Here is a 19131-nt window from a genome sequence, read left to right as displayed (position 1 = left end):
CAGCTTCTGAACAAAACAACCACCAACTATCTCATCATTCAGATCCAACACTTGCAGAACGATCTATCCCAGCTATAGTGGGGCATCCATAGCACAAACTTGCTATAGTACACATACAGTCACATACACACAGACAATGACAACCGCCCCGCTGCCCTTCCAATTCCCGCCAACCTACTCCTTCCCCCCCTTCTTCACCCCGCAACCCAACAGCGCCACGCGCACCTCGCAGCTCCAGAAATGGTCCGCCCTGATCCAGTCGTGGTGTCGCCATCACCGCACCTACCGCCTGACGCTCAGTGAGGCCATCGAGAGCCCGCTGTTTTACAACGCTGCGCTCCGGAAACGACTGTCCATGAAGGACGCGCGGGATGTGCTGGACTGGATGGCCAAGGCGGAAGAGGACGGCGGCGGCGGAGGACAGCGGGCGGAGTGGCTGGATGGGAGCACCAAGACCGTGGCGCGCATCTGGTGGAAAAGACCCGAGGAATGGGCGGGGATCGTGGCCAATTGGGTATGTGGATTGCGCTAGGCTTATGAGAGGGGGTGGAGAGTGCGCATGGATGCCATGTTTCGCTGCTGACCTGGCTATGATCGCAGGTGGAGAATACAGGGCAGAAGAATGTGGTTCTGACGGTCTATGAGTTGGTGGAGGGGGAGGGGACGTTGTCACAAGGTATGTTGTGCCGTGAGCCATCCTTCGAACAGAGGAACTGATTGGCTAGAATGGCACGGTATGGATACGGACGTGATGCTCAAGTGCCTCAATGTACTGGTAAAACGAGGCAAGGCACAGGTATTTGGTGGCGAAGGCCAAGAAGGTGTCAAATTCTTCTAGACGGTCATCTGTTCGTGATATCTGGACAAATTGATTGCGGGTACAACAAGCTATTTTCATGCAAAATGTAAGTCATTTACAAAAGCCCCCGGCGAAGTGACCTGAAGAAGTCATGCCTATCAATTCTTTCAAACCAGCAAAGACGCTTGGACGCAGCACTCATAACACCATACAGATCTCGACCTGCTTACTGTTCCGAAACCTCGGCCATTTCTTCGCTCAGCTCGTAGGCATCCGCAGCATGCAGCTTCTGGGACATAGCCATATCGAGAAGCCATTCCACACGGACAATCCGTGGCGTTTTGCCGGTGCTCAGAACCATACTTCGGAAGCGTGGCCATGTCTTCACCTGATCCGATTCCGTACTGCTCAGCAGATACACCTCTTTGCGACTGGGGTCGTCATCTTCCGAGCTTTCCTCGCTCTCTTCTCTCTGTGATCGGTATGAGACCCGACCCCGGAACAAAGTGCATTGGCCACCGTTGGCATCCACAATGGACTTGAATGCATCGAACCCACCACGAATTGTCTCCACACAGTAAATCTGGTATCCGTGCAACAGCTTGTTCTTGTTCGCCTTGGCATTGGTTCTGGCATTTTCAAGCTTGAATCCGTACTTTTCCTCGGAAGCCTTGTCCTTGAGAGTGTAGTCGGCAGGATCTAGGAGGGCGTTCTGCTTGAGACACTGGGTGACGAAATCGATGTTCATGATGACTGGTCCGTAGGCCAATGCGTTCACGAATTTCGGTGTCCTGAGGATAGACGGTGCGGCAAGGTGAGAACACCGCTTCGCTTCTTGGACTACCAAAATTCCGAGGTCACGTAGTTGTCGCTGTGGACGGTTAGATCGCAAAGTCTTGGTCGTAATGTTAAAGACATACCTTGTCAGAATCCTCTGTCTTCGGGTTCTTAACCCATTTCTGATATCCGGTAATCAGCAGATGCATCGCAACAGGGGGTCTAGACTTCTTCTGTCTCTTTGTCTCTGTCGTTTCATCCTCGTCGCTTTCGTCCTGCGGTTCCATAGACACGCGCTTCTTGCTGGGGTTAAGTACTACGCGATCCTCGTCTGAGACCCTCCGGCCACCATGAATCACACCCCCAACACGCCTCTTCTCCTTCTCATACAACGCCATGTCGGGTGCAAGATCATGCAGTCGAGCAGCGGCTACCTCCTTTGACTTGCGGCTGCTGGTGCTCGATGGCGTATCATTCTCCTTTCCTTCGGAAGTGAGCCGGGTCCGAGCGGGTGTCTGCAGTTTTGGAGGATCCATGGCGTTCCGGGACTTGTCCGCAACCCGCGGTGTAGCACCTGACGTGCGCGGCACTTCGGTTTCCGACTCGGCAGTTCTTGCGGAAGACTGCTGAACAATTTTCGGCGTCTTGGAGGTCACCGTGTTCTGGTCCTTGTGCTGCATTACCGGTCGCGGGCTCGACGGTGCCTGAGCCCCGTTGTTGCTCTCGAGCAAGAGCTGACTCTCGAGTACGGCTTTATCCAGTCTGGTCTGGCCCACAACCTCGCCCAGGTTTGTTCTCTTGGGAAAGTGCGTGTAGCGGGGATCGGAGACGGGTTGCAGCTTCCATTTCGCGTAACTCTCCTCTAGCCACAGGTGGTTGACAACTTGCAGCCCCCATTCCTTCGCTGCGGCACATTTCTCGCTGTTTCCATGCGCGGTCACCAGGTGTGTGTTTTCTTGCTTGAGGGTTTTGGTGCATTCGGCGCCTGTGGCTGTGATCAGGTGCTCCAGGTAGCTCCTCGCTTCTCCGACATAATTTGAGAGACTGATCTTGAACCCGTGGAATCCCGGGATACCCTTGCGTGAAACGGGGTAGTGTAACAGTCGTCGTAGAGGAGAAGTCCAGGTGTTGTATGTCATGAGGTGGTAGAGCCAGGATAGATTACCGATATCTTTGTTCAACTGGAACGCCATGCGGTAGGCGAATCCTTCTCGGTAGCGGCAGATCAGGATGTCCGCAGCTGATATGTCCGAAACAACAGAGCCCCCACCCTCCCTGATGATGTCTCCAATCGAGCCAGAGAGACGCGACCCGATCCCAAGGTCCGGAGCAAGCATGACACTCTTGCTCTCGAACACATTGAGCCTGGGCAAATCATCTGAGGACTGCACGGCGACTGGTAGATTAGTGGGGTCAGGTGTCGATGCACCGATGATGTCTCGGTTCTCCGCTGAGCGAATGGGAGCGTCGGGCGCCGCACGCAGAATCTCGGGGTCGGGGAGAAGGTAGGGGCGCTCGTCAATTCGTCGTCCAAGCTTGAGGCAGTCGTCGAACCTGGAAAAAATCCTCGTTAGGCCTACCAGATTGAGCTTCGCTCTGGGTCAGCTCACCAGTGGGGCAAGACAATCTTGATCTTGAGCCTCTTCGCGATGATCAAGCGGGCCTTGTCCGAGTCCGCGGTCAGGTCAACCAAGTGGGTGACCGGCTGTGAGATTCTGGGACTATACAATCCACCCTTTGCGAGAACTCCTCCGATGATTGCTTCCTTGTCGCCCTCCGGGATGTCACCGCAAGTCACCACCACATCGTTGAGGATCAGTCGAGGATCTGGGCTATATTGCCGTGGGTTGGCCAACTTCCGCTTCTGAAGACAGGACTGGAGCCAGTATGGTTTGACAATGGGGATCAAGGCATCATTTGCGGCCTCGAACGCGGGGAAGTCGACGGTGCAGCTCATCAGGTGCGTGAATTCGGTCAGGGGCGGGAATTCGGCCGGTGGCTCGTAAATAACGGATTCGCCGCCATGTTGCTCAAAAGTGAATGCCAGCTGTGTGAAGCCAGAGTCAGTGATTATCTTCTTCAGTAGTATTGGGGCGCGAGAGGATAAGGTGACAGACTTGATGCGCCGCATCGGCAGGGAGATCTTTGGAGCATATAATACAGATCTTGCACTGGTTGAAGAGTTGACTCTCTCCACCTTGGTCCCCCATGGTGGGAGCTGTTCCGGTGGCTCTGTTTGATTTTCAGGGTAGGCTGCGGCGACCGTGTGTTTGGCCGAGTGGTGTAAGGATTGGTGTATGCGCTGAGGGGCGATCGAGTGGCAGCTGAACCTCGTGGTGTTGCAAATGCGACGCGCCGACGCGCCGCACGACACCACGTCACGTGGAGATAAGATGTATCACAGATCAGCGTGGTTGAATGGCATCATCGGGTAGCAGTAAGTTCCCATGTATCATTGTTTATAGTCCTATGGGTATGACAAGTACAGTGCGTGGTCTGTTAGAAGTCGGGGTGTTGATGATATTTCAGGGGAAGTGTAAGAGGTGGTGAGTTGTGCTATATACTCTTACTGACTGACTGAACCGGCCACTATCTTCTAGTAGTAACACATTCGCGTGGTCAATATACAAATCCTGACAGTCGATAAGTTGATTGTCATGTAAGTACTAAGTTTACATGCTCGTGTCAGCCATGTTGAGTCGGAGATTACGCGTCGCCGAAGACAAGAAGGATTCGAAGCATCTCTTTCCGCGAGAATGCCCGATTTCCACAAGATATATACCGCACAGGAACTTGTCGTTCACGCCATCGTTCCGGGCAACAACTTATTTCAGAAACAATCAATTCCATCGCCATGAATCAATTTCCCCAAGTCCCCCCGAAAACAAAAACAAAAAGAATCAAGTGAAGTCTAAAGTTTATATCAACAATCATGATTGAACACAGGCGAAGATAGATAGATCAACGGCCGAGAAAGGGCAAAAAGATATGACAAGAGTGGGATTCGAACCCACGCCATCAAACGATGATCAGGATGCTTGTGAAGCTATGTGCTAAGGTAACCTTAACCTGACGCCTTAGACCAACTCGGCCATCTTGCCTGGTGATGTGACAAATGCCTCACTTCTTGTCACCATGTTCAAAAAAACATGAAAGTGTCATCATCCATCGGTACTCTACAAATCAACCTCGGCTCGTTTCCAACCCCGGCAGTTCACCACTCCGATCTGGGGAAATGGTTTCCCTTCCCCACGCCCCAAGGCACCGGTTGAAGTGTTATATATGCATAGCCTCCCTATAACCTCTGATCGCGCATATATCCCCATAGAAACCAACCACCACCATGTCCTCGTCACCAGCGACATCCGGCCCCTTTCGGGTAGTCGAGCACACGGTCGAATGCCAACATATACGAGAGTATCCCGCGGCCACCGCCAACGAGCAAGAGGACATTCTAAACCTTGCAGTCAAACAGTACATCCCACTGGACAACCCCAACCCCCAGCCGGGAGACGTCACAATCCTTGCCGCACATGCCAATGGCTTCCCCAAGGTACCGCTGCGGAATCCACTCCCGCTGTCACACAGCGCCTCCCCGCACCGACAACCAGGACAACCCAGCTGACCCCTTCATCGCCAGGAACTGTACGAGCCCCTGTGGGAAGAGATCTACACACGCTCCAAAGCCAATGGCTTCCGAATCCGGAGCATCTGGATGGCAGATGTAGCCCACCAGGGCCAGAGCAGTGTGTTGAACGAGGACCTTCTCGGAAATGACCGTATGTGTACCTAGGTAGTTCCAACCCCATTCCCAAAGTCACAGCCACTGACCAACATGCGCCCACGCAAACAGCAAGCTGGTTCGACCACCCCCGAGATCTCCTGCACCTCCTCAATGTCAAGCGCAAGGAGATGCCACGGCCCATCGTAGGCATAGGCCATAGCATGGGCGGCGCACACCTGTAGGAATCCCCCCCCCTCCCTCCTCCCTCATCAACACCCACTGGGCCCCCTCCACTAACCCCAAACCAAAAGAACCCAACTAAGCCTCATGCACCCGCGCCTCATCCACACCCTTATCCTCCTGGACCCGGTCATCCAGCGCGAATCCACACAACTGGACCACCTGGAAATGGCGCACCACCACCGCGAGACGATCGCCAAAACCACGCAACTTTCCACCTACCGGCGCGAGGTGTGGCCCTCGCGCGCAGCCGCCGCAGCGAGCTTCCAGCGCAGCCCCTTCTACCAGGCGTGGGACGCGCGCGTGCTGGCCCGGTGGATCGAGCACGGTCTGCGCGACCTGCCCACCGCGATCCACCCGTCGGACCCCCCAAAGGATGATGCCGATGCCGACAACCGCCCCGTCACCCTCAAAACCACCCTCCACCAGGAAGTCTTCACGTTCTCGCGGCCCAACTACGACGGACCGCCGGGCCGAAAAGTCCCCGTGGACCGCACGACGCACCCGGACCTGAACCCGGAGCATTTGGGGTCATGGCCGTTCTACCGCCCGGAGCCGTCGCGGGTGTTCGCGATGCTGCCGCATCTCCGGCCGAGTGTCTGTTACGTCTTCGCGGGGAGGTCGGATATGTGTTTGCCGGAGATGATGGCGGATAAGCTGAGGGCGACGGGGACGGGGCTCGGCGGCAGTGGAGGGGTGGCGGCGGGCCGGGTGCGCGAGGTCTACCTGAAGGACTTTGGGCATCTGCTGGCCCAGGAGGCGCCGGGGCAGTGCGCCGAGGCGGCGAGTGAGTGGCTCGGGGGCGAGCTGGAGCGGTGGCGGGCCGAGGAGGCGGCCTTCCGGGAGCGGTGGCATAAGAAGTCGAAGGTTGAGAAGGTCACCATCGATGCTCGGTGGAAGGAGCATGTTCCCAGGGCGGAGAGGCCCAAGAAGGCTGCGCCTGAGTCGAAGTTATAAGGGATGGCGTGACTGCTTTTGTCCATAGATGACTATGTTAATTTGTGCGCTAGAGATTACATACTGTATATGTACGGTAGATTATTTTCCAGCAGGAACATGGACTGATGTCTCGCTTAGCAATTGGATGTGGTTCGATTTACTTCTATAAGTAGTATAAGGTCCCAAGAGCGTGGCCGAGATGACGGCAATGAGCACGGTCCCAGTCCGCAGCGCAGTTCTCTTAGCTCAAGACCACAGACAACGAAACGCTCACTTCCCAGTGCTCGGATCACACTACCAAGCGGCTGATCTAAAACAATAAAACAAGAAAAGAAAAGATATACCCGATCTAGTTCGATTTCTTGGCCGCGCCATTCTCACTCTTACCCTTGTCGCTCGTGCGAATGACCTCAGGGAAATTCCAGACGTGGGGCCACCACAGATGATACTCCTCCTGGCGACCGTTCAGGCAATGACGGAGCCAGATGCCCCAGATGATGTACAGATACGCGCCGAACCCCGTCATCAAGTGCCTAAACAAGATCCAAGTCAGCATTCTTTCCAGGCATTCATTTCGAAATCACCTGGCACGACACGCCAAGGATCAACAAGAAACGTACCACCATCCATGGCCTTCAAGAAGGATCCCCCAAGGGAGACCCACTTCCCGGCGCCATCCGCGGATCTTCGAACAGAAGACGTTGTCCAAGCCCCAGATCCCGAATCCGCCCAAGAACATGCTGAGGCCGTACGCCACCATGAACCACATGGTCTTGAGGGTCTTCATATCCCGGACGTTCTCGTAGCGCTGGTGTTCCTTGGTCGGGACGGGCAAGCCCTGTCGCTCGCGCGCGAGCCGGTCCGCCTCGGTGGAGTGGCGCCATCGCGGGCGCAGGGTCACCTCCATGGTGTACATGCTGCGCAGGACGACGACCGTGGTCAGGAGGGCGTAGGCATTCTGGTGGAAGACGGGGTCCTGGAGGTAGTGGTAGTAGAGGGTGATGAAGATGGCCAGGCCGGCCAGGAGGAAGGCCAGGAGGATGCGGAAGGGCGTGGGTCTGGAGTAGGAGAAGGAGGCATAGCACATCAGACAGGTGGTGTAGATCATGGACAGCTCGTCCACCAGCTGCATGGGATCTGTGCGGAGAGGAAACCGGTCAGTCCTCAGCCCAGGATGTATGGGTGTGGGGTTAGGAAGGTTGACTTGCATTTCAGCGTTGCGTGGAAAAGAAAGCTGCCTGTTCCGACCACGAGGTAGCCGTAGTAGGCGACTTCGAAGATCCTGTCATGTCCGTTGCGACGACAGCTGCGAATGCCCTTGATCCCGAGCCACATAAACAGGAGGTTTGTCAGCGTGTTGACGATCTCGGCGGAGTAAATCGTAGCATAGTAATCCTATGCAAGAGACCTGTTAGCATTATATGTAATCCTCAGATAGGCGACCAGATCATGGCGACGAACCTCTTCACACCAGTTCAGGGTGGATGTGACGGGGCTCCAGTATCCCGGCCTCGAGGGCGGATACGGAATGTTCGGAAGGAAAGCCCATCGAGACATGATGGACGGAGGAGAAGGAGGAGAGAAGCTCTCCGCAGGGAAGAGGGGCTGCGACAAGCTCTCAAAGTCGACGAAACTGTGTAGAAACCTGGGCTATAGGTAGAAGAGCATGGCAGTTATGAGAATCGGGAAAAAGAGAGAGAGAAGAAGAAAAAAAAAAGAAGGGTTGTTAAAAGTGAAAGCCAAGGTTGACAGATTGGAGTTGCCTTGGAAAGTCCCAGCTGAGTCTCCAGTTTCCACACAAACTCTCCCTCTCTCTCCCCTCTCTTGACTCCTCTCAGACCCGTGACGTCGATCGACAACCACTGTTGATCTGCGCCCGGCCCAGTCAGACTGTCAGGCTGCTTTCATTGCCTGCCGATTGGTCGGCCAGATAAATGGTCGGTTTATTCTCCAGCAACAGTGAATATTTTTTTGAGGATAGGGCAACATTCTTCTGCGTTCAGCCCTTCTCCCGCAGCACATGCTCTGGGTGAGACAACCGTCTTTCAAGGTTGCCATCCGTCCAGTGCTCGAGGCACATCAGATCGCTCCATTGTACGGATTGTCTAGGATATCCGGGAAAGGTATTTAGCTTTGCTTTAAAGAAGCTTTGGTGGCTGAATGCTAGGCAGAGGAGAGGCGTAGATTGCGAGTGAGACCATAGGAAAGGTACTGGTACTGTACACGAGGTCTACGCCCTTGTCGGAACTGGTGCAACATAGTTCCTCACTTATCATAATCACAGGAGAACCGTGAAGAGTATTGAGTACAATGTACGGTACAAGTGCATTGAGAATCCCAGAGCCATGGCACTAGTTACTTACTAGCCCTTTGTGATAATCTCAAACCCTTATTGTCCGTCAATCTGGAGATAATAATAATAATAAGCTTAAGCTGCAATGCGATCCATCCATCCCTTGCGCGGGACACCCGGGAAGAACAGTCACTGAACAGTGAACGGCACTGAGTGCGGGCAAGTAGAGAGTGCGGATCCGCCAATCAGCCTGCTTTCCGGGGCCAGTGACTCCAGGCTGATGACTTCACTTGCTCCAACCAGCGGATCCGCTTTTGGCCGCTTCAGGAAAATTGGATGGGTCCAAAATGTCCGTCCGAGGCCCTTCCCGAGAGAGTCTCTGTGCCCGTGCCCGTGCAATTCTTCCCATCCATTCTACACCGTCTTTCCTTTCTTTTTCTTCATTGATTTTATTTTGTGCTGTTGGAACTTTGTACCTGACTTGCTTCAGGCGGATTGCCCTTCGCCTTCGCCCTATCTCTTGCCCGCGAAGCCTATCTCTTTCTCTGTGTATCCATTGAAATGTTGTCATTGCCTCTATCAACGTGAATGTGACCGCTTGGATGCGGCTTGTCTAGGACTCTCGGAATTCTCCATCGATTCACACCCAGAGACCTCTCAAGTTTCCAATGAACTGAGGCTTTGCGCATACCAATTACCCAACATCCCTCTACCGCATCGAAGGCCCTCCCCAAGACCGACCCGAGGGAGACCTCCATAGACATGTCGAACAATGCCTCTTACGCGGTGACGCAGGTGAAAACAACCTCCACGCGTGAGTCTGCGCCTTCAGTGACACCAAACCAAGCCCTGCCTCACCCCCCTCCCCCCACCTCCTCCAAAATGTCTATAAGCAAATAACCATGTCTGCCCACTAACTCACCCGGACCACCCCCAGCCTCCAAGACAACCTTCCACTTCGCCGCCGGCCTCTGTTCGGGCCTCACCTCCTCCATCCTCCTGCAGCCGGCCGACCTCCTCAAGACCCGCGTGCAGCAATCGCAGAGCGCCTCCCTTCTCCCGACCCTCCAAGCGATCCTCTCCTCCCCGCACCCGATCCGCGGCCTATGGCGCGGCACCCTCCCCTCGGCCCTGCGCACGGGCTTCGGCTCCGCCCTGTACTTCACCAGCCTGAACGCCCTCCGCCAAGGGCTGGCCCAGACCCAGATGCCCCTCGTCCTTGCCAGTAGTCCCAGCAGCAGCAGCAGCAGCAGCAGCAGCAACCCCACAACCAGCAAATCCTCCTCCTCCTCCGCCCTCCCCAAGCTCTCCAACTCCGCCAACCTCGCCACCGGCGCCGCGGCCCGCGTGGCCGCGGGCTTCGTCATGATGCCCGTGACCGTCCTCAAGGTCCGCTACGAGTCGGACTTCTACGCCTACCGCAGCCTGCTCAGCGCGGGCCGGGACATCGTGCGCACCGAGGGCGTGCGCGGCCTGTTCAGCGGCTTCGGCGCCACCGCCGCGCGCGACGCCCCCTACGCCGGCCTCTATGTGCTGTTCTACGAGCAGCTGAAGCGCCATCTGGCCGCGCTGGCGAGTAGTCGCGCTGCTGCCGCCGCCGCCGCCACCGCGGCGGAGGGACAACAGCAGCAGCAGCCGCCGCTGCGGTCGACTTCGTCCTCGTCGATCAATTTTGTTTCCGGGGGGTTGGCTGCGGGTCTGGCCACGGCGATCACGAATCCGTTCGATGCGGTCAAGACGCGCCTGCAGCTCATGCCGGGCCGGTACGGCAATATGATGCGGGCGGCGAGGCTAATGGTCCGCGAGGACGGGGTGCGGAGCTTGTTCGGCGGGCTGGGGCTGCGCATCACGAGGAAGGCCCTCAGCTCCGCGCTCGCCTGGACGGTGTACGAGGAGCTGATCCTGCGCGCTGAGGTGCAGTGGGCCGCGCAGGGAGAATCACGCTCATGAATACCGTCACAAAAATGATACTCTAAGGAAGGGGGAAGGTCACTTCCCTCGCCCCTTTCTACCCTCCCCTCAACGGAATCTCTTTCCCTCTTACGAATTATATAGATGAAAGGGCTCGACAACTCACTCACTCTCTGCATCACATGCAAATGTATCATATCGTATGTTCAACTCCTTTGGAAGACTAGGAAAAAAAGGCATTCAAAATCCCAACTCATGACAAAATGGAAATCAAGAAAATACTGGACTTGACATAGATAGCATCCTGACATCCCCCAATTGAACTCTGGATCTGTATCACAGACTTGACAAGAGAGCTCTCAGAAAGCAGAAGAAAAGAGGAGAAACATGACAGAGAAGAAAGAAAATGGCGGCTGGATGATACCGAATTTCGTGACAGACGTTAAGACAAGATCATGGTATCATAATTTCAAGCAGTTAGAAGGGGCGGCGGGCGTGTGTGTGTACTTTGTTCTATCAGGTGGTGTGGTGGTGGCTTGTAGCTCGAGATCAGGTAAGAATCCAGGCTCGGCCACCGGGGTTCTTTTTCCTCACAAGGTACATCTTGTCCTTCTTCTTGTCGTTGACCTTAAGCTCGGTGAGGGTGCTGGAGGTTTGGGTGACGAGCTTGCCTTCGCGCAAGCGCCGCGTGTGGGCGAAGAGCTCTTCCTGGAAGTCTTCGGAAATCCATTGCTTGATGATGATGTAGTTGCTGTCGAGCTGTGATGGGAGGGGGTAGTTAGCAGTGTAGTAATTTATGTGAGTATCGGGTTCTTGTAGGGGCTAACGTACATCGTCCCAGTCCCATGGAAGGCGATAGGCAATCAGTGTATCAGGGAGCAGATGCTTGCGGTGAACCTAATGCCAGTCAGTCAGCTTTATAGTCAGGTATCTTGCAAGGGGAGGAGGTATACCTTAATCCAGGTGGTGCGCTGGTGTGGCTCAGGCTCCGGAAGCTTCTCCTTCTCCTTCTTCTCCTCCTTTTTCTCCTCTTTCTTCTCCTCCTTCTTCTCCTCCTTCTTTTCTTCCTTTTTCTCCTCTTTTTTCTCCTTCTTGTCCTTCTTCCGGAGGATCTCCTCAATCTCGTGTTCATTGTAGCCGAACTCGAGTCTCAATCTCTCCTTGAATTCGTGATCACGGCGCTTCTTCTCTTCGCGTTCCGCCATCATGCGACGTTCCTCGTTCAGCTTCCACTCGTCGATGGCAGCCTGCTTCATGGCGGCCTCCTTGCGGGCGCGCTCCTGCTCGGCGAGGATCCGCCGCGCCTCCTCGTCGCGGATCTCCTTCTTGATGCGCTCGCGCTCCTCCTCCTCGTCGATCTTGCGCTGCAGGTCCTCGAGCCGCTTCTGGCGCATCTTGCGGTTGAGCTCTTCCTGCTCGGCGGCCTGGCGCTGGGCCTCCTCGAACTTGATCAGCTTGTAGCGGTGCTCGACCTGGCGCTGCTCCTCCTCCATGCGCTGCTTCTTCTCGAACCGCTCCAGCCGGCGCAGCCGCTCGCTGATCTCGTCCTCGTACCAGTCCTCCTCCTCCTTGAGCATGCGCACCTCGTGGTGCGGCCGGTACTCCTGCTGGTGCTCGCGGACCTCGCGGTGGCGGGCCAGCTCGCGCTCCAGCCGCTCGATCTCCTGCTGCTGGCGGAATAGCTCCAGGTCCTGGCGGGCGTCGTTCCGCTCCAGCAGCCGCTGGTCGATGACGAGCTCGAAGTCCCGGTCGCGGCCCGCGGGGATCATCTGCGGCGCCCCGACGGCGGGGGCGCGCGGGGACGCCTCGCGGGAGATGCTGGCGGTGCTGGAGCGCGGCCGGCGGCGGTGGGCGCGCAGGTTCGTCTCATCCTCGGAGTCGTCGTAGTCGATGTTGTAGGTGTTGTTGAGGCGGTGCTCGGCCTTGCGTTGCTTGGTGGCGCTCTTGTTGCGGGAGTCGGTCTTGGCGTCGGTCTTGGTGTCGGTCTTGTTGTCCGACTTGGTGTCGTTGTGGTTGTTGACGTCGACGATGACGGCCACGGGGGCCTGGCTGTGGTCGCGGTGGTGACGGTCGGGGCGGCGGCGGGCGCCCGTCGAGGCGGAGCGGTGGAGGTGCTGCTGCTGTGCGTCGCTGTGCAGGACGGGACTGAGGTAGGCGTTGCTGCTGCTGTACTCCGGGCTGAAGTGCCGGTGCCGCGAGACGGAGCGGTGACGATGGCTCACCTTGCGGCCGGGGTACTCGACCATCGAGATATCCGATTCGGAGAAGTCCGATTCGGAGTCGGTGAGGAGGACGTGACGTCGACGGGAACCCATGGTTGTTTGGTTCTTGGTTGCGAGAAATCTATGTCTCGTCTTCTGCGTCTCTCCTTTGGCAATATAACTTGCTCACAGTTTATGTTTTCTTGTTGTGATTGTGTGGTGTTTGATTTTGGATAAAGTCAGACCGTTGGATGGTGGGGGGGAAGAGGAATGAGGAGGGGGTGGGATGACTGGATGGCAGGCGGTGACGTCGACGGGGCTGAATTGGAAGAGGGGGAAGGAGGCTGGGAGGAGAACAGCAGCAGTACGTAGTGATAGCAGTGGTGGTGATAATGATGGTAGGCGGGGTGAGCAAGAGACGGCGCCAACAACAATAACAACCAACTTCAACGATGAATAAACCCAGGGGCTGATGGGAAAAGAAAGAAGAGGGAAGAAAGAAAAAGAGACGGACGAGATGCAAGGCAAAGAAAGGAAAGGGAAAAACAAGAAAAGAAACGAGCAGGTGCAAAGCCTTCCCTCGTGCCTCTAAGTATTCTCTTCCTTCCTTCCTTCTGTCTTGTTCAGCTGAAGTGGGGGAGAGAATGAATGATTGGCATCATTGGGCCGAGCTGATTGATCATCTGGCATCCGAACCTGTCATCGTCGTTTTTGCCTGGGCTCAGTTGTTCTCAGTTACGATAGGCCGGAGACCAGACCAAGAAGACTTTGAAAATTGTATTGTCTGTCCTTCGATAACATGCTCCATTCCACACACCACCTTACATTGGTAGGGCTGACCCATGGAAAGTACAAGCCTCCAAAATAAGAGTATACTACACGCAGCCTGGTCTACCGTACACCAGATGGCTTCAATGGAGGGGTAACTTAACGCACTTAGCGGCGGCTGTCAAGTCTGGATGTTCCTGTAGCTTATTCTGGTAACTTCCAGTCTGGGCAACATGCGAAGATTCTAGGGTGTTATTCTTCAGTAATAGACCACGGAGGCTAGAGAAAGAATTATTTCTTAGATACACAGCCATGTTCACTGAAAGAATGTTGACAGGATTCTTACCCAAGGGAAGAGGGACGGGAACAACCGCTGCAGTACCCATGGGCGAGCAAAGAAAAAGGGACCCTGGGGGCTTGGTTGTCTGGAGACCAAAGCAAGGGAAAAAAAAAAGAAAAGAGGGGCACAGTCCATAGGGTCGAGTGGTCATTACTAACTACTAACTTACAGAGTGGACTCCGCTGGTACCTGATGGACCCAGTCCAGGCTATGTATGTGCAGCCTGGAGCAGTTACTGTAGGCTACGAAGGCTTTCGAAGGTAAGAGTGAGTTGGTCCTGCCCGAGAGTGGAGTCTCCCCTCAGGATCATTGAATGGAAGCAGATAACGCACACATTTTTTGTACAGGACTCTACTACTGAGCTGTACATGTACATGTGTCTACCTGTACATGTATCTACCTGTACATCTTCTGACCCCCCCCCTACCAATGATTATTGTCCGATTCAGCGTGACTCTTGTTTTGCTCGAATAGTGAAACTCACGGTCGCAGCCACTTGACACCTGACCGGGCTGCCTTGAGTTGCGGTCACGGAGCATGTGTGCACTGCGAAACCAAACCCTGTTCCAAGTTGACTGAGCCACAGTCCCAATTTACCCTGTACGGTACAGTAAACTTGATCATACAATTGTCATGTCGTCTTTGGCCCCCAACACCACCAGCCACAGCCTCATCCCGACTCCATTAATCTGAAGCTAGTCCCTTGTCGATCAACCATCAGAACCCGAAGGCACTTGGTCCCTCCACGCATCCGATACGAATCACCCGGAAGGTATAGAGCAGGCGAGAATTGGGAATACACGTAGAGTCGGGACAGCAAATACAGTACCTACTTATGGCCACCGCCACCCTGAATCGGGTTTCTGTCACCAATGAGCCGTCCGGGATCTGGATACCTAGGGGGGGGGGAAGCTGCCTGATCTCTTGCCATCCTTCCTCGGTGTTTGTCTGGCATCCATCATCCATCCCCCATCGCGAAGATCATATCGGAATGTACGGAACACCGCACAGCAGTACGTAGCAGTGTGATTGTGGAAAGGAGGAGGAGGAGGAGGCGAAAAACAGTTCAATTGATGCTTTGCTTTGCAGCCCAAAACATCTATCGATCAGATGGTGTTCTTAGACTGGTCTACGGCCGCAATCTCGGATTCGAAAAGGCTTGAACTTCGCTACGAGTACATCGATAAGTGGCTGTGCGACGTCATCATAACGGATGTGAAATTGGTTGTCATGTCTTGTCATTCTATCAGCACTGACACATTATGCTATGTGTGGGCTTTCGTATGGGAAAACGTGGATGTTGAGATGGCTCGCTCTTCGGCTTGCCAGTCGAAAGAGATGAAAAAAAAGGACAGGGAGAAGGGAAACAAGTAGAATTTTCCATTATCGTCGTCATTATTGAGGTCTTCCATAGACTCATATTACCCATATTAAATCCATCCGCTGCATTATATCCATCAATCTGGCGTATATCCTTGGCGTAAACGGTCTCAATCTTCGATTCACTCAAACCACTCCTACCAACAGAAGTGAAATTGATCAGCGGAGGATCCAAGAGGTGATATAGACAATAATGGCACTTACAGCCCAACATGCAGTAGGATGGTTCTCCTGTCCGCAGTGGACATGACTAGTCTCCTATATTCAGAAAATCCGGTTAGTGACCCTGTGCTGCCAAAGAAACGCGAACCACAGAGTCTTCCAGACGTACGTTCTGTGCCATGCTCAGGCAGTTCTCGTCAACCTGGCAATCGCCATCGCTAGAGCACTGTTCATCGATCGTTAGTAAAGCAACTACCCCGGAGATTCGAGGGGAAAGAACATACACTGCCGACTGAGCCACACCCGTGCCAATGATATGTGGCAGAACTCTGTGCACTGACTTCTGTCCCTGGGAAAGGAGCCGCCAGAGTAGTGGCAGTACCCACGCTCAGGGCAGTAAGAATGTAAAGAGAGAGTTGCATGGTGCTTGATCGAGGATCGATATTGTCAGATTGTTCGACGCTGATAGACCCGTGGTTGGTCAACAGACTTCGTTATAGAATCGGTCGTGAAGGGGGAAAATTTGTCTTGCTGCTTTCCAAGTAAATCTCTCCTTGCAGCAGACCGAGAATCAGGGACTATTTATACCCTTTCTCCCATCCGTCTTCAGGCGTCCTGGCTGTTCCTAGACTAGATTGCTGAGGGTCTGCAGCTATGATGCCGGGCTGTCAGGCAATCTTGGTCTGGATCGACTGAAACCTAACAAATAGATAGCCTTTTACTATTCTTGTTTCCAAGGCTGACAGACCGGTACGTATGTATGCCAGTCGATCCCGCGGAGGAGAGAGGGTCTTTCGTCTCCATCATCATGCAGGATGCAAGGAAATCCCCCGGGAAAGAGGCTGGGTGAGCGGCGTCGTGTTGTTGGAGCAGCGGAGAAAAGGAAATGATTTACATGTCATTTTCCCTTTTTTGGGTTCCTTCGCCCCCCATCTTCACAGAACTTTAGGACGTTGAAAGTGATTCTATCATCGCCGAGAATGTGTCGACGGCAAGAGCGTCTGTTCTAGAAGTAGGATGTCTAGTGGCGTTATGTATCCTGAAGGTAGATTTGCACAAGGATCAGTGCACTAAACGCCATGTGCTGCTATGTACTGTACTGTACGTGCCATGCTAGAGTCGACCGACGGCTGAACTCAGATGGATAGTGTGGGTCATGGTTTCATCGGGAGGGTGTCGCAGAGCATCCGACTAAGCATCATCCTTGAGGGCTATGGTCTTGAGGCTGAGCAAGACAAAGGATGCGCGGGGTGGTGGTTGTGCTCTTTCAGTCGTGCAATTCTAAGACATATGACGACGAATTGGCTGTTGGATTCCCCGGGATCGAGACCAACTGCCGTAGCTGAAGGGGCGATCATCATGCTATCATCTCCTTGGTGGTCTTGTTTTCTTTCTTTGCTTTTCAAAGCTATGAATAGCAAAGACAGCTCGTGTCACCTCGCTTCCTGGTTGTACTTCTGTATCACCTTGTATTTCATGATTCGTACCTGGACCGAGGAAGAGCGAGCTTTCATCGATCGAAATCATGTTGTTAATGGGTTGATTTGCTTCAATCGTAGTGAGTGCTGCAGCGCCCAAAGATCGATATGACTTCTCGGATTCATGGAGCTGAGCCTGCAAATGGACGTGAGCGGTATGCCGCCTGCATCACGTTTGCTTCGAAGTCGAGTACGAGTAACCGGTCGGGACACTGCTACACTACACCAAGTGCAATTGTCTGATCGCCTCACCAAGAGATAAGCCATGATCATGGAATGCAACATCTTGTATAACCCTGAACAAGTCCGTCCGAGCTGACAGTCATCCAGCATTGCTTACACAAGAAGGTACTTTTGCCCACGATGCATGTTCATGCAACCGATAAGGAGATAACACATCGAGTTGACATATGGATCTTTCGTGCTAGGTTGCTTACGAGGTATATCGATGTTCGCCCTCGATACACAGGATGCATGTTACTTGTCCGACATGAGTGTGCCCATGAAAACGTCTAGAACGCTGCTTGCTACTGGTGGCCTGAGCCAAGTAAGCTCCAGGGTACATGTATGCATCCTGACGCTTAACCCGCCGTATTATACCGACCTATTATATTTGAAAGAGCCTGATATTGGAACGACGGACATGGATAAAGAGCCATCCACACCGATAAGCAATGGTCTGAATGGATAATGCGATGGCGAATTGGGCACTTCCGTCTCGAATGGTCGAGCAATCGGCAAGCAAAGCAGCAATCAGGCCCACCGAGTGAGGTGAGAGGATGCAGTGGCTGCTGTCATTCTTCCAATCTTTCAATGCTTCTCCTCGGATATGCATGGTCTGAGACATACAGATACTGTGTCCCAGCAAGGATGGGGTTTGCCGCTCCAGCCGCGTCCCTGGTCCTGAGTGTCGTGATTGAGGTAAGATCATCCTATCCGCTGGTAAAAAACCATCCCACCGGCATCGAGTCCTACCTACTTGGCCAATTCCTTTTATCTTCACCACCTGGTGGATGGCGTGAATTCCGCCCATGAGGATAAACGGAACTGATAGGTCTTTGCCGTTCCGAAATCTCCTCAAAATCCCTCCATCATGTACATCGCATACCTGATCTCACACAGACACAGTCGTTTTGCCGGGAAAAAAAGGTATAATAATTGAACAAGTATCCACAAGAAGCGAGAAGACGAAAAGACACCACAGCGCCCGATTTTGTTCTGATGAAGTATAGACAAGCTGCAGCTCATCAAGCGCGCCCGGCCTTCAAGATCTGCTCCAAGTTCTCCCGGCTATTCTTATGCGTCATCTCCAAGTAATGTAATTTCTTCTCCAATCCCGTGATCTCGGATTTGAGCTCGTTGCTCTCGCTGGATATCCGCCTGTCGATGGTGGGAATGGGGACTGCGACGAACCTGTTTGCGATGATTCAGATGGTTAGTCATTGCATCATGTAGTTGCGAAATCACTAGAGGGGAAATTCGGGATGTTTATGGAACAGCCCGAGAGAAGTGAAGGCGGTGGATGTCCCCGTAGGCAGATAGTAAACCATCCGCCTACCTGAATACCGGAAACATGCATGGGATTAGTGGGAAGCGGGAGCCTTACATCTTTCCAACACCCTCATACACACGGGTCTCTTTGGGTAGGTCTCCAATCTCCTTGGATGTGAGCTCGAGCATGCGGATGTCACGCTGTTTGGTGGTAATCTGAGCCTTGGTGATGCCCAATTGCTGTTGGGAGCTGATGGCCTGGGCCTCGATTTCTTGCAGAATCTGTCAAGGTGTTGGTTCAGTGTGTTGCGATGGAGGTGTGTGGTTTGGAGCTTCGGACTCGTAACTGACCTTCTGCAGAGCTTCGTTGGGGATGGACATTATGATGGTTGATGTCGGAGTTGAGGGGTAGGAGGAGGGAGGGGTAGATCGCGTTGGTCCTAATGTTCGCTCCTTCGAGAGGGGGTTCGAGCGCTTGTCGAAGTGAAAACTGGATCCTTGACTTAGGAAGTTGAAAGGGCGTTGTCGTCACTTTTACAGTCGGACGTTGTATTAGGAGTGTCGCTCGTGATAGTACTCCGTAAATGATTGATTACGGGCCTCCAAACTTAAGCTGTTGCTGTCGCTG

General features: G+C 53.9%; 9 protein-coding genes and 1 non-coding gene across 10 annotated transcripts; 4 read left to right on the top strand and 6 right to left on the bottom strand.

Moving 5' to 3' along the window:
* Window positions 1-136: 136 nt before the first annotated feature.
* BO95DRAFT_364447 (ESCRT-II subunit protein VPS25) lies at window positions 137-838 on the top strand (the record flags this gene model as incomplete). Its single annotated transcript, XM_025582658.1, has 3 exons — window positions 137-514; window positions 601-676; window positions 726-838. 3 exons carry the CDS (start codon window positions 137-139, stop codon window positions 836-838), a joined length of 567 nt encoding a protein of 188 aa, XP_025441737.1.
* A 10-nt stretch (window positions 839-848) lies between these two features.
* On the bottom strand, window positions 849-4068 carry BO95DRAFT_390479 (BRCT domain protein). The gene is made up of 4 exons (XM_025583605.1): window positions 3694-4068; window positions 3187-3623; window positions 1720-3130; window positions 849-1670 (listed from the first exon to the last, which is right to left on the bottom strand). The coding sequence occupies exons 1-4, from the start codon at window positions 3784-3786 to the stop codon at window positions 1026-1028; spliced, it is 2586 nt and encodes an 861-aa protein (XP_025441736.1). The 5' UTR covers window positions 3787-4068; the 3' UTR covers window positions 849-1025.
* Window positions 4069-4565: 497 nt separating this feature from the next.
* BO95DRAFT_t175 lies at window positions 4566-4677 on the bottom strand. Its single transcript has one exon. It is a non-coding gene; the product is annotated as a tRNA-Leu (tRNA).
* Window positions 4678-4919: 242 nt separating this feature from the next.
* Window positions 4920-6589, top strand: BO95DRAFT_414871 (putative toxin biosynthesis protein; the record flags this gene model as incomplete). The annotated part of the gene is made up of 4 exons (XM_025584330.1): window positions 4920-5129; window positions 5217-5355; window positions 5430-5538; window positions 5612-6589. The coding sequence occupies 4 exons, from the start codon at window positions 4920-4922 to the stop codon at window positions 6495-6497; spliced, it is 1344 nt and encodes a 447-aa protein (XP_025441735.1). The 3' UTR covers window positions 6498-6589.
* A 5-nt stretch (window positions 6590-6594) lies between these two features.
* Window positions 6595-8257, bottom strand: BO95DRAFT_150738 (ceramidase). The gene is made up of 4 exons (XM_025580637.1): window positions 7941-8257; window positions 7688-7874; window positions 7100-7616; window positions 6595-7012 (listed from the first exon to the last, which is right to left on the bottom strand). Exons 1-4 carry the CDS (start codon window positions 8034-8036, stop codon window positions 6829-6831), a joined length of 984 nt encoding a protein of 327 aa, XP_025441734.1. The 5' UTR covers window positions 8037-8257; the 3' UTR covers window positions 6595-6828.
* Window positions 8258-9702: 1445 nt separating this feature from the next.
* Window positions 9703-10722, top strand: BO95DRAFT_364239 (putative mitochondrial carrier protein; the record flags this gene model as incomplete). Its single annotated transcript, XM_025582652.1, has 1 exon — window positions 9703-10722. A coding segment is annotated over one exon (1020 nt), but the record flags the coding sequence as incomplete, so codon positions are not given.
* Window positions 10723-10977: 255 nt separating this feature from the next.
* Window positions 10978-13263, bottom strand: BO95DRAFT_149855 (uncharacterized protein). The gene is made up of 3 exons (XM_025580635.1): window positions 11637-13263; window positions 11515-11580; window positions 10978-11442 (listed from the first exon to the last, which is right to left on the bottom strand). Exons 1-3 carry the CDS (start codon window positions 12996-12998, stop codon window positions 11233-11235), a joined length of 1638 nt encoding a protein of 545 aa, XP_025441732.1. The 5' UTR covers window positions 12999-13263; the 3' UTR covers window positions 10978-11232.
* A 2268-nt stretch (window positions 13264-15531) lies between these two features.
* On the bottom strand, window positions 15532-15956 carry BO95DRAFT_464276 (uncharacterized protein; the record flags this gene model as incomplete). The annotated part of the gene is made up of 3 exons (XM_025589047.1): window positions 15532-15630; window positions 15704-15760; window positions 15819-15956. The coding sequence occupies 3 exons, from the start codon at window positions 15954-15956 to the stop codon at window positions 15532-15534; spliced, it is 294 nt and encodes a 97-aa protein (XP_025441731.1).
* A 627-nt stretch (window positions 15957-16583) lies between these two features.
* Window positions 16584-17528, top strand: BO95DRAFT_150446 (uncharacterized protein). The gene is made up of 3 exons (XM_025580636.1): window positions 16584-17096; window positions 17166-17360; window positions 17441-17528. The coding sequence occupies exons 1-2, from the start codon at window positions 16675-16677 to the stop codon at window positions 17272-17274; spliced, it is 531 nt and encodes a 176-aa protein (XP_025441730.1). The 5' UTR covers window positions 16584-16674; the 3' UTR covers window positions 17275-17360; window positions 17441-17528.
* Window positions 17529-18152: 624 nt separating this feature from the next.
* Window positions 18153-19102, bottom strand: BO95DRAFT_149847 (putative prefoldin subunit 1). Its single transcript, XM_025580634.1, has 3 exons — window positions 18855-19102; window positions 18619-18785; window positions 18153-18425 (listed from the first exon to the last, which is right to left on the bottom strand). The coding sequence occupies exons 1-3, from the start codon at window positions 18882-18884 to the stop codon at window positions 18260-18262; spliced, it is 363 nt and encodes a 120-aa protein (XP_025441729.1). The 5' UTR covers window positions 18885-19102; the 3' UTR covers window positions 18153-18259.
* Between the last annotated feature and the right edge of the window lie 29 nt (window positions 19103-19131).

The sequence above is a fragment of the Aspergillus brunneoviolaceus genome (genome assembly GCF_003184695.1).
Source record: "Aspergillus brunneoviolaceus CBS 621.78 unplaced genomic scaffold BO95scaffold_38, whole genome shotgun sequence".
Classification (NCBI taxonomy): domain Eukaryota; kingdom Fungi; phylum Ascomycota; class Eurotiomycetes; order Eurotiales; family Aspergillaceae; genus Aspergillus; species Aspergillus brunneoviolaceus.
Note: the sequence above shows the minus strand (reverse complement) of the source record. Positions and strands in the feature narration are given on the sequence as shown.

Excerpts from the sequence above, each read along its gene's own strand:
- BO95DRAFT_149847 (XM_025580634.1), bottom strand. The coding sequence starts at position 18,884 with ATGTCCATCCCCAACGAAGCTCTGCAGAAG. Across the intron at positions 18,786-18,854 it reads CCAACGAAGCTCTGCAGAAG|ATTCTGCAAGAAATCGAGGC; the intron begins GTCAGTTACGAG and ends ACACCTTGACAG. Across the intron at positions 18,426-18,618 it reads TATGAGGGTGTTGGAAAGAT|GTTCGTCGCAGTCCCCATTC; the intron begins GTAAGGCTCCCG and ends CATCGCAAACAG.
- BO95DRAFT_150446 (XM_025580636.1), top strand. The coding sequence starts at position 16,675 with ATGGATAGTGTGGGTCATGGTTTCATCGGGAGGGTGTCGCAGAGCATC. Across the intron at positions 17,097-17,165 it reads ATTTGCTTCAATCGTAGTGA|CGGTATGCCGCCTGCATCAC; the intron begins GTGCTGCAGCGC and ends AATGGACGTGAG.
- BO95DRAFT_149855 (XM_025580635.1), bottom strand. The coding sequence starts at position 12,998 with ATGGGTTCCCGTCGACGTCACGTCCTCCTCACCGACTCCGAATCGGAC. Across the intron at positions 11,581-11,636 it reads AGCGCACCACCTGGATTAAG|GTTCACCGCAAGCATCTGCT; the intron begins GTATACCTCCTC and ends GACTGGCATTAG. Across the intron at positions 11,443-11,514 it reads TTCCATGGGACTGGGACGAT|CTCGACAGCAACTACATCAT; the intron begins GTACGTTAGCCC and ends CTCCCATCACAG.
- BO95DRAFT_390479 (XM_025583605.1), bottom strand. The coding sequence starts at position 3,786 with ATGGGGGACCAAGGTGGAGAGAGTCAACTCTTCAACCAGTGCAAGATC. Across the intron at positions 3,624-3,693 it reads CTGCCGATGCGGCGCATCAA|CTGGCATTCACTTTTGAGCA; the intron begins GTCTGTCACCTT and ends GGCTTCACACAG. Across the intron at positions 1,671-1,719 it reads AGACAGAGGATTCTGACAAG|CGACAACTACGTGACCTCGG; the intron begins GTATGTCTTTAA and ends AACCGTCCACAG.
- BO95DRAFT_150738 (XM_025580637.1), bottom strand. The coding sequence starts at position 8,036 with ATGTCTCGATGGGCTTTCCTTCCGAACATTCCGTATCCGCCCTCGAGG. Across the intron at positions 7,875-7,940 it reads CCCTGAACTGGTGTGAAGAG|GATTACTATGCTACGATTTA; the intron begins GTTCGTCGCCAT and ends TCTCTTGCATAG. Across the intron at positions 7,013-7,099 it reads CTTGAAGGCCATGGATGGTG|GCACTTGATGACGGGGTTCG; the intron begins GTACGTTTCTTG and ends GATCTTGTTTAG.